Consider the following 12,793-nt stretch of genomic DNA (forward strand, 5'->3'; position numbering starts at 1 on the left):
TCTGATTCTCAGTTAGGCAAGCACAAAAAACTTGTATGAGATTGTCATGAAGTGAATAAAAGACAGATGAATATGTTAGGGAAACAGAAGTTTCACATCAGAGTAGGAATCATGGCTAGGATGCATCCAAAATATCCTTTAAAAATAAAAGCTGCATTTGCCACAGTGCATTTCAAAGAATTCTAAGTATACTATAAACTCCACATAACTGTCTATGTTAAACATTTCTGGCAGCTGCAGCATTTCTCTGTTACAAGTACTGGCACAGGTTCCCATCCCTTATGTTCTCAGGTTTGTCATTCATATAGCTGCTTTCAACCCATACTGAGTGACAGACTTATGTTCAAATGAAACAGAATGAAAACTGTTTCATTTGTATTTACCAATGCCCCTAAAGATGCGTTTGAAAAAGTTGCAGAACAGACAACTACAGAGTTGCCTTTAGTGAGTGATACTCTTCCCATCCTAAGACACTACAGATCTCAAAGAAATTAACACCCATATTCTATGCAAGTCAGAGGTACTACATTTTTCTTCCTTCATAGAACTTTACTACACAAACATGTGACTTAACAAACCAGACAGCAGCTTCACCTGGGGGAACAGGGGAATTTATGAAGCAATGTTCAAACCTCAAAATCAGTACATATATTCCCTAAGACTGACCAGTACTTGGGTACAAACTTGGGTACAAACATGGTGTCATAGGTTAGCAAGCATAGTCCCGGAAGGGATGTCCTTACAGCTTCCTCTGGGACCTGACAGAACCTATCAGCTGGCCAGTTTGAATATGGACAATTCTTTAAGCCACTTAAAGTTGCGACCACCTCTGTGATGCACACTTAAGAATAGACAAACTCCCCCCCAGGCTCTCTCGTTTCCAGTGCTGGGACAGGTGGCTGCAGGCCCCGTGTGGGGGCCAGGGGGCCCAGCCCAGGCCCTGCTTGGGCCAGGCCGGGCCAGGCCACGGCCATCCTGGAGCCATGGACCTGTTCCAGCCGTGGAACCCCCCCCACTGCCGTGTCTTGGGCAGCCGGAGTGGCTCGGCTCTCCCCCCTCTCCACTTCGATAAGAAAAATTCAACATTCCAGCTGCAAAGCTGCAAGGCCGAGGTGAGATTAACCCTTTTTATTGCTGTGAAGAGCTGAAAACCTGAGGGAAGAGAGAGAGGAGATGCTTAAAGCTGAAATTCTGTTGTGAAGCTATGATATATCAGAGTATCCCGTTGTAATTCCATGAAGATATGGGGGGGTGGAGTGGTCAACTCGTGCTTGTTAGCAAAAGCACCTGCGCTGAGATAGGCAGATGCTGATGCAGCTGTAATTTCATGAGAAGTTTGGACAGGGAGAGATGGAAGCGATGAGGACTTTTGCTCCAAATGGGAAAGGAGAAAACCTCAGTTCCTAGAGATGCTCCCAGAGATAGTCCTAACAATGAAGATGAGGAAGACCCTTTGCTCCCAGGGAAGGAGAAGGGCCTCTGTTTTTGTTTCTGAATGGCTCAACCTTAAAATTGTACCCCAAAAAACTTCAAGAGTGGACTCTCGAAAGCAGTTGCGGGAAAAGCTTCAAGTTGGGGGAAGGGGCTCACATGCGAGCAGAGAGACTCCTCTTCCTAAATGGACTGAACAATATTTGGAAGTGGGCGGCTGTCTCGTTGTGATAATGTTTTCATAGCATGAGCAAGAAGAGACTTCTCTTTCTAAATGGACTGAACAAGGTTATTATGGAAGTGGTAAACAGACTGAACATCTTAAGGGTTGTCTTTTTACATTGTCAGTGGGAGAAGGGAGGAAGGTGGGGGGAGGAGGAGAGTTCTGAAGGTGGTATAATTTTTTTTCTTCTTTTAGGTCTGTTAATAAACTTCTTTATATTCTTTCAAGTTTGGTGCCTGCTTTGCATTTCTCCTAATTCTTATCTCACAGAAGATAAACAGTAATGAGTATTTTGGACCAAGCCACTACATATGGTAAAGCCATAAGGGGAAAATACACTCACAAAGGCCTTGTTAACAATATCAGTAATACATTACTATTACAATATATTTTTATATATATATATAAAATATTTTATATATATTATGTACAATAACAATATAGTAATACCTTAAAAGTAATAACAAAAATGTTCAGCAAGTGCTAAACTGAAAGATTTAAAAAAATAGAAGAAAAAGAAAAGTAATTTTCCATTTGACCATGCATTTTCTTGCCAATTTCACCTCTGCAATGCTGGGCAACAAGCTGGGAAGCAAAGGTCAAACAATGAGACAAACACAGCACCTCCCTGGGCACCCTCCCTTTCTGCAGCCTCTACAGAACAACTCTTCACACACTGTCCTTTAGCAGCTGTTCTTCATCCGGAAACCAGAGTAGTTAAATTTAAGAATTTTTAAGTGTCATGGGAAGTTTAGAAAATTCTTGAAATAGAATAGTTCCTTCCCCCACACCTTACTTAGTGTTACTTAACTTGGTAGAGACCTCTTGATCACCTCAAACACCACAATATAGGGCTTTTCTGTATTATTTTTGAACTGCTCTGATTTAAGTCCAGGACATGCCAAGAAGGAATATCACTCAGAAAGACTAAAGAGACATCTATTAAAATCAATGTAAAGTGTCATAAATTACAAGCACATTAAGCTCCTGGCAGGACAGTCAGCTGCATCAAATTAAGAACTTGTATCTCTTAGCAGAGACTGTATTTATCACTGCCATGAGCACTTCTGCAACATTAAGCCTTAATAGCACTGAAGGTACTGACACCCAGGCATGTTTGCACTGCGCAGGGAGAATGGGTCAGAGAATCCAGAGCAGTCACTGACCAGACCTGGTCACCTGCTACATCTGCAGGAGCATCACATACAAACTAACAAGCTTTGCCTGACTCACTCAATAAGGCATACATCCCCAGATGCAGCACTGTCCTAAACAGCTCCACTGCTTCTGAGCTTAAACCTCACACCTCTATACACTGACATGCTGTGCCACATCCATGACAATTTAAATCCACATTAAATCCACAAACAGTTTGGGTTCACTCCCTGCCATATAGCTTCACAAAATCCCATACAGTACAGAATTTCCCTCCCATAGTAACAAGTATCTGTGCCTTCCTCACAGCACAGATCACTAAAACAAATCCCTCTCAATATCTGTGTAAAAATCTTAAGGCAACAAGATATCCTCTGCTCTTTCTCATCATCTGTGGATGATGGTGAACACATAGCTGGCATATCTGGGTGCCCACTCAACACGGATCAAACAAATTGAAAATATTGAAAAAGATTCTCTGTGTTTCCTGTGATTAAGAGTGGCTGGTTGCTTGCACTACCCCTTTTTCAATTGCTAAAACAATCTCTAGATGTTATTAAGTTAATAAGCAGTTTCACCCCTTTACTTCCTTTCTCTAGAAGCTTTCTGGTGTTTCTAAAAGAGATCACATAAAATTCAGTAGCAGCTGCAGTCTCCAGACCTTGAGTAAGACACAGAAACACCACATCTTGACCTAGCCACAGATTAAAACAGGGATGTAAGTAGGCTAGGCACTGGAATATAGCAGGATTTCTTTATTTCTACAAAGACAGATCTTTTTGCATCAGTTGCTTTAAGTCCTTCAAATGATTTTTCCCTTATCCCCTGCAGCTACAGGAACAGTTTTTCACAAGGGAATTCCTACTGCTTTTCACTGGCTATGACTAGACAAAAAAAGCCCACTAGCTGCTCAAAGAATGACCAACATAAGAGCAGTGTTCTAGCAAATATGTGGAACAAAATGCACGAGAGGTTATGCTGTTTTCAGATGATGTGCCTATAACTATACTAACAGTGACCAAGCTTTTCTGAAAGGAACTCCTCAAAGCTTTACCTTCATAACAATTATTCTACAAAATCTGAGTTCTGATAAGCTCACAAATTATTATTCTTCCTATAGAAAGAAAAGACAACAAAAGAAGAAGATAATATGACTGGAAACTGGAGAGAGACAAGCACCTTGGGCTCTCCATCATGCAATCACATGTTAACATTGGCTTAGTTTTCCTACTTCCCAACTATAAAGAAATAAATACAATTTATAACTTGTTTTCCTAATTAGAAATTGCCTCTGACTTGCTTCACATTCATCACAACCTAAAAAGACATTCCTCACATACCTTTTTCCTTTCTTGAAGTGGCAGCTGTACTTGGGATAATCATAGAGCTCAGTCATTCGTTCCTTGAACAGTCCTCTGACAGGACACTGCTCAAGAAAGGGTACTGTGAGCTTGTTCTGAGCCTCCACAAATGCCTGAAAGAAAACAATCAAAAAAATTTGAATTCAAGCAGAAATGCGTATTTTCTACAGAAAACATTTTCAGAAGAATGCATCACAGTCATCTTTCCCCCATATAGATTATGCAGTGTCACACATGAAGCATCCTACGTGCTTATTTGCATTATGCTACAGTTCTTTAATAAGACTCAACTTATATATTGAATAATGACTCTCCAGGGCATACACTGGGGTAACCAGCCAAGGACAAGACCTTCCTGCCTTTCCCCTTAAAATACCCCAAAAACCCAAAACAAAACCACAACAACCAAAGAAACCCTAAGCAAACAAACAAAAACCCCCAAAACCCGAAGTAACAACCCCAAAAAGAACACCATGCTTTTAAAAATCTCTCCCCGTATTTGCCTAAATGACAAATATTGCCCACAGACTGCACTATTATTTCAGGAGCTGGGAAAGGTTTTAAGATGGCACAAAATGTCATGTGCATGATCTGTTCATATTATTAACATAACACACACAATTACTCCCAGCGAATATTTCATGAGAAGCCCGAAGTACTGTTCACAGATCAGTTCTTAGGAAAAAAATACCTAATCTCTGAAAACTTTGGGAAGTCTGTTTTCTTTAAAACACTCCAGCTCCCTGTCACAAACACTTAAGGACAGGGATCAAAACCATTACCACTCCAGTTGTTCATTGCATGCATGGAAAACCTGGTGCTCTGTTGGTGTTTCATCATCCCTATTTATAGCATGGTACATTAACATAAAATTAATACCTAAGCATCTTAGGGTGAATCACAGCTGCTAACAAGCAGATGGGCAGGCTTTTCTGTCTCTAACATGAAGCAGGTAGGACAGGACACTGTGTATGGCTGTAACTCACAGCCAAATGCCACAGTGGCAGCTGCAGTGTCACCCTTGGACTCCAGCCACTCACCTTCAGCACGAAATCCTGTCCACTCATCTCTTGCTTACACAGGGCTCTTTCCCAGAAGAGGGTTTGAAAGAGCCTGTTGTTTCTACCTGTCCTGAATCTGTCACACAGCAATCAGATCAATGCATTTTAACATCTGAGTTACACTTCATTGCAGGGCATGACCCACAGGAATAGCAGGGCTACAATCCACATTGCACAACTTGTGCTTCACAGACCTTCAGAAAAGCCAGCTGCTGTACAGACAGAGTACCTGGCACACACTTACCAGCTGCTATCAGTGTTTTGTCACATATTAATTCTTCAGGAGAAGAATTAATATGTGCATAGCACATCCCAGAGGTAAGCCAAGCGGCCACCATGTTCTACTGCTATAACCGTCCCCCCATCAGATGGTGAAAGAACTTAATCAAATCTCCCCAAGAATTATGTGTATCTGAATTGGTTTTCTCTAAATGGAAACACATGAATTTCAAAGACCACATACACAAAAATCTGGACAGTGGATCCCACACAAATAAACTAACTTGTCCCAGTGCTGTGACATCTACAGGAAAACGATGGCTTATAAAAACATGTGTAAGACCATCACCATGCAGTGTACTGAACGGGCAAAAGCACTTTCCAGTTGCATGTAGTGAACAGAAACTGGCACACATCTTAGTTTCATCCGTCAATAACAGGACCAAAATGGCAACATTGCTGCAAGGGTATACTGGAACTGTTTGTTACTCACTTTTAACTGCACAGACACATCTTACCACATCTGCTTTCATTAGTGATATTCAAAGAAGAAACACAGACTTTTCCTTACAAGCATTTGTTGCACAAGAGCATGCTTACATACTAGCTATTACAGTCACAACTGTATCACTAGTAATTTTGCTTTCAGGAGCTTAATAGATTTTTCTCATTTCCAATTACTATACACTAAAGGTTCCAAAATTAATTGTAAAAGGAATGCCAGTGCTGTATGAAAAAGGAGGAAGGAATTACAGATTTTTCAAAGAGTTTTACAGAGAAGAATACAGTCCAGTCTGGAAACTTTCTGTTTCCACACTTCTGGGCATAAGGTTGCACTCATGTTTAAAAAGCAATACATAATTGAAATGTTGCTCCAGGTAAAGTACAGGAACATATGTCAGCAGAAACTCTCACAGTAAACAACTTCATCTACCACACTGAGCTAAACAGATGCTACCCAGGCTACAGGGCTAACAGTAACCATACACCTTCATGAACCGAGAGAGAAAGATTTTTATTGTACCTATAGATACCTCCATCTGACAACGTATCATAAGCCTTGAACCAGGACAACCCACCCAAGACTTTGCTAACAGAAGAAAGGACAGAATAAGGGTTCAAGTAAGGCAACTCCTTATGGCTATTTTGGAAAATAAGGTAATTTGAAAAACAAAACAATTTCTGAAGCATTGTACTAAGAGTAGAGATGACCTACTTGAGGCTGAAGTGTCTGGCCATTACTTACATAGGCCAGTTGTTATTTTAAACAAATTGTTTAACTAAATTTCATCTAAGAAACACACACCACAAATTCTTTTTAACCATGCTTTTTTACAACCTATCAGCTTTCCACATTCTACTAAGCTACTCTGTCAAGATAACTATTCCACTGACAGTATGACAGTACACTTTCCAAGAAAGTCTCAGAATAGAAACTGTTTCAACATTACCAGTTTTTATTATTAGTCTGAAAAGTATTTACAGTTTATATATATATATTCAGTCAAGCATAGTTCAGTGCAACTCTTACAAGAGAGCACATACCTAAGTATTACAAAATACAAAATAAAATTAATCAAACTTCTTGTGACTTGCCCCTTAGCATTTAGTCTTTTAGTGTTTAACAAATAAATATTCAAAGTACAATCGGAAGACTTACCAAAACATGAACAAAACACTACTCTATTATAACTCCAAATCCATTTAATTGTAGATTTGAGAGTTTCAGTTCTAGTCCTAATTCAAATATACACATGTTCAGAACAGTACAACCCAACCCCACACGATCCCTGCTTTTTCATCACTTGTCCATCCCTCATGTCTGGAACAAGCTCAGCATTACTGCCTACACTGTCAGTGAGTTAAGGTACTGTATATGACTGACATAGCAGCAAAAGACTTTGCTGTTGTCTAAAAAAGAGCTTATTTCCCACAAAGCGTTAAAACAAACCAAGAAGCTGAAAGTCCAAAGCCAAGACAACAGTGAAAGTGTGGTTTTGCAGTTTGTGGTTTATGTCATTACCAGAAGTGTTTCACCTGTGTAGCACATTTCAGCTATGCTGGGGATGTTTCCTCAATTGGTTTTAGAAGTCAATGGCCAAACTGCAGCAGAGCATGAACTCACATTCTGCACTTCCCTTCCCCAAAGTGAGACAGGAACTTCCCCATCTGAACAGGGGTTCATTTTAATTTACATATCTGGAGAAGGGAGTTTGTTTGCTCATAGCTGCCCTTGACTGCTCCAACCAAGCACACACGGGAAAAAAAAAGGTGATACAGTAAAGCACATAGATTGTGAATATGGAAGTGCACACTTCTTGAACAACAGCTTTTCCACAAGATATTGAAGATGTGACTTCATGAGTGGCTTTATTAGCTCTGAGACTGTGCATTGGATCTGCTTAGCCATCTGCAGATTTCAATAACCTTTTCTGTAGAAGATACATGCACTGCATACATAAGACCATCGCTGTGACCTGGCTGAAAAATTTCTAAATTTGACTTTCACCTAATTAAAAGTAGACTGTGGGTGGCTAGAAAAGGAAAGATCCCATTCTTGGACCATCTTAGATCCAACTATCATGTGGCCTTTGGGTGACCTAGATTAAGCACATATGTCAATAGAAAACTAATCCACAAACATGTTCGCTCCCAGAACATCACCTTGTGATGGTTATACCCATGCAAGGGAGGGACGGAAGCATTCGTATCAGTGCAAGAAGGGGAGGGAAGGCAGAGAAAAACCACACAACCACTTAACTTAATGGAAACCTGCAAATTATACTGGGTCAGGTACAGCACCATCTTGCACTCTACTCTCACTGCAAAAAAACCTGATTAAGCCAATTACAAAAAAAAATTCCACCCTTCTATGTTCACTGTTTGTAAACTGCTAGCTATCAAGAGTCCACATAATCATTTGGACTAGTCACAGAAAATAAAAATAATTTTTTATACTCATAGCTGTTGTGGGCAATTTCCTTCATCTCAGTCCCTTTAGCTCTACAGTGGATATCAGGTGAAAGCACCATGGACGTTTCAGAGTTAAAACCAATCTCACACACCTTTGCTTCTTTCTCCATGCTTCGGGGAATAGCAAACTTTATGCTCTGCTGACTCAATACAGAAATTAAGTGAAGCCTACTCATTTATTTTCTGTGAGAGCACCAATGTTTGACATGTCTATTCCTGCTACACCTAGAAAAGCAGAATCCCAACATATTTGTGTATCTATTTGACAGCATTTTTTCTGACCTCTTCTACGAAAGAGGTAAACCAGCAAAATACTTTAATTCCCTTTGTCCAATAACTCCTGAAACTTTGGAATAAAATTATATACTTGCATACTTACTTACACAGGAACTCTTTCCACTCCTTTTGTCATACTACTACTGCACAGCAAAATTCTGCCAAGGTGTGTGGTTTTTCCAGTGTAGGCAAGTAAGATATAACAAGACCTTCATTCCACCAATATGACAACTTGTGTCTGGGCTGCTGCATTTTTGAGAGGATGTTGTAATTCCCTATTCCTTATTCTGCCTCCTGTATAAACTACAAGCTCTGGAGAATGTGATTCACTGTCCTCCAACTGTTCTCACCCAACCTGTTCACAGTATGTGGCTATAGTATTGAATACAGGGACACAAGAAATCAGGTCTTTGTATCTTCTCAATCCCTAATCTTTTACAGGATCCCAAAAAACACTTTAGTAAAGTGTCTGTAGGGCATCTCGAAAAGGAAGACAACCACACATACATCCATCTCAATTTGGCACAAAATTATCCTGTGTTTACTGTTTCTTAAAGATATCAGAATTAAAAAATCAGTATTCTCCCAGCTTTCTAAATATCTCATTTTCAATATTAATGTCCATGGCAGAGTTTTTCACTAAAACCTGATCCCAAATCAACCTTTTTAATCCACATGAGTATTTATATATGCTGACAGATTTGCAAGTAGGGAAACAGTTCCTAACTGTACACATTTTATCTTGCTCTTGTCAGTTACTGTAAGTTCTATTTGACCAGCCTCAGGCTCATGAAAATGTATAAGGTAAGCATATACGCAGAAGACGCTAGAAGGAATCTCACTAATGGAAAGCCACACTGTTGGATATTTTTGAAAGGAGATCCTGCCCTTCATCAACTTCCTGACACAATCATGCATGCTGGGTAGATGCCAGTGTTTCAGATCTGGAGCTACAATTGTCACTAAGTCAGTAGCCATTGCAGAGGAAACCCCCTCCCTCCACACTGTCACCTACCACTTTCTGGCCATCATCCCTCCAACCCCCCATGCCATGAATATCAAAGCAACTGGCTCACAGACATTATTTAACATGATTCTCTCTCAGTGAAAGACTGGTTCCAGCAGCACATTCTCACTATACCACACTGCAGGCTGAAAACACTGCACACCTGCACTCTGTAATAACATACACTAACAAAGCCTAACTTCAGGAGGAAAATGTTTTTGGTTTTGCCTTTAAAAATTAGTTTTAAAAAATGCACTCACACACTTTGTCAGTTTTTGAAGAAAGCAAGCCAAAGAAGCTTTCCTTCTACCCTTTCCTAACTATTTTATTATGGCAATTTTAGATTTTAGATGTACTTAAGACAGTGGACAAAGCACCCTAAAATTTAAGTGTTTCTCTTCAGTATGACACCACCACCTTGAACATTCAAACCGGCCAAGAAAAATGGGTTCAAGATAAACAAGGGTTTAGTTTTGCAAATTCTGTGATCTAAGTTATACAAAGTGTTCCGGACTTTCACAGAACCATGGAATGGTCTGGGTAGGAAAGGACCTTGAAGATCATTTAGTTCAACGCCCCTGCCATGGGCTGGGACATTTGCCAGTATACCAGGGTGCTCAAAGCCCCATCCAACCTTTCTCCCATTAAAACATAGGGACAAAATAATGGCATTGCTGGTGTAATGGGATATCACATGATGTACACCTTCATTCACTATGTAAGTTTTCAAAAAAATATTGGCAGGTTCTTCAAAAGCAGAGTACCAATGCGCCTGGTCTATAGAAGAGAACCATGTGAAAACAGCCATTCCCATGCAAAGAAAGGTTACCTTTGTCTGTTCGCTATCAGGATCTTCAAGCCAGCAGTATGGATCACTGATTTTACATCCATGGTAATCCGACACCTGAATTTATAAAAGACAATAATTTTAAAAAAGACATGCACACAAGCAAACTCTATCTATCAAGCAATGACAGTCAGCATGATGAAGGGCATTTGGAATTTCACAAAACCATACAGTGCTAAGGAGCAAAGAAAGAGAGAACCAACACATTGCTCTCAGGTGAGTTACTAATATTACCATTCTTTGCTGAAGGCATCACAGCAGCAGAGTAGTCCTCAGAGAAAAGCACAGAGCACCAGAAAAATGGTGAAATGCACATAAATTCCTTCCACGGGATAGATTAGTAGGCAAAAACGAAACCCCACCAACCAAATCAAGATCCCTAAGGTTTTCAAGCCAAATTATAAAACCTCATTACGGGGTGTACCCAAAATATGGTTCCTGGTTACACAAACGGTCTCTGGTTTAGCCCTCCCCACTACTCTTGCCCACAAATACGTGCATAATGTGTATAGATATAAATAGTAATTTTTTAAAAAAAATCAAAAGCCCACCCCCCCAAAACAACAAACAAAACAAACAAGCCACAAAAGATTAACCCACGTGGTTGAATTTACCTTCTTTCTTCCTCCAATACACAAAAAAGGATTAGATATCTGCTGCTAGGGCTTGCACAGGTCAGCCTTTCAGTCAACTACGAAAGTAAATGCTTCAGGATTTTTTCCAGCTGTGGCTCATATCGGCAAACATTTTCGTTTAAATGCAATGTAAATATTTCCCCGGCCGGTGTCCAATGCACAGAGGAAGGGAAAGAAAATCGAACCCATTTTAACCAAACCTACACCGTAATCCCGTGCGCATCCAGGTACGGCGGGAACACAGGGAGATGGGACTATGTTACAGACGTGCCATCCTACACAAATAGACTATTTGTTCCTTTGCTGACGCTGCTGCAGCCCGGGCGGAGGCCTGGGTTTCCCTGACACAAGCCGCGGTACCGAAGCTCCGGGATGCGCCGTGCGGCCGCTGCTCCTGCACCCCCGGTGCCGCCGCCCGCCCCAGACCGGCTCCCGGCCCCGCACACGCGGGACGTGCCCGGAAGCACCGGCGCCAGGGCCCGAATCCCGCCCTAACAAGCGCCCGGCAGCTGCCGCGGCCCGCGGGCGTGACAAACCCCAGAGCCTCTGCACGGAGCACGCCGGGCGTTCAGCGGCCGCAGCCGAACAAAGCCCCGAGAGCCGAGGCAGCAGCCCCCGCCCCGAGGCGGCCCCGCGGGGATTGCGAGCCGGGTGCCCCGCGCCCGGGCCCGGCGGCCGCCGCACACCGGGGGCTGTCCCAGTCAGCGCCGTACTCACAGCGGTCTCGTCGCGGTACACCTCGGGGTACTGGAAGGCCTGCATGGCGGGCTGCGGCGGAGAGCGGTGGGAAGCAGAGGAGGAGGAGGAGCAGGCGGAGGAGAAAGAGGAGGAGGAGGCGAGGCGCGGAGGCGGCCGCGGGGCTGGGGCTGGGGCCGAGTTTCGGGCCGTGGCGGCAGCAGCCGGCAGCAGGCGCGCAGCGCGGCACAGGCGGAGCGCCGGCGCCATACGGCCGCCCTCTGCCGGCGCCGCGCCTCCAGCACAGCGCCGCCGCGCAGCGCCCCCTGCAGGCCCCCGCCGGGTAGACGGCAGCGGGGCGGGGCGCGATGGCGGCGGCTGCGGGAGCGGCGGCTGAGGGGTGGGCCCTGCCGCCCCGCCGCCCTTGGTCTCTGCTCCCCCTCCTGGTCACCCTCCTCTAGCGGAGTTGTGTACCTGGCACCACCCGGGTTCCATCCTACTTATAGTAAACGTTTGCAAAAAAAATAAAATCGCAGGTTTTTATTATTTTTCCTCTCGGCTCCCCAGCCTTGGCACACGGTGAAGGAAGAGGCTCGGGTCTGGCTCGCAGAGTTCCACTCCATGTTGACCGGAAAACAGAGCTGCTTCCTGGGTGGGGTTGATTCTTTGATTCTGATTCTGTGGCTCAGGCAGCTCGAAGCCAGGTCACAGAATCACAGAATCGATTAGGCTGGAAAAGACCTCTGAGATCATCAACCTGCGACAGAACACCACCTTGTCAACTAAACCGTGGCACTAAGTGCCACATCCAGTCTTTCCTTAAACACTTCCAGGGATGGTGACTCCACCACCTCCCTGGGCAGCCCATTCCAATGTCTAATCACCTCCTTCTGTGAAGAAACTCCTCCTGATGTCCAAATTAAACCTCCCC

The 12,793-nt window shown here is 42.9% G+C and overlaps 1 protein-coding gene across 1 annotated transcript in view; it reads right to left on the reverse strand.

The window, feature by feature from the left end:
* Positions 1-12,140, reverse strand: part of LOC121659007 (prolyl endopeptidase) — a 92,229-nt gene extending 80,089 nt beyond the window's left edge. The window contains exons 1-3 of the mRNA XM_042016683.1: positions 11,905-12,140; positions 10,535-10,609; positions 4,150-4,283 (exon numbers count right to left, since the gene is read on the reverse strand). Coding sequence (XP_041872617.1) covers positions 4,150-4,283; positions 10,535-10,609; positions 11,905-12,132 — 437 coding nt within the window. The 5' untranslated portion in view covers positions 12,133-12,140. The remainder of the gene's footprint in view (positions 1-4,149; positions 4,284-10,534; positions 10,610-11,904) is intronic.
* Positions 12,141-12,793: the final 653 nt, after the last annotated feature.

The sequence above is a fragment of the Corvus kubaryi genome, unplaced genomic scaffold (assembly GCF_017639235.1).
Source record: "Corvus kubaryi isolate FWS band 111438036 unplaced genomic scaffold, C.kubaryi_AGA036_p1.0 split3-73, whole genome shotgun sequence".
Lineage (NCBI taxonomy): Eukaryota > Metazoa > Chordata > Aves > Passeriformes > Corvidae > Corvus > Corvus kubaryi.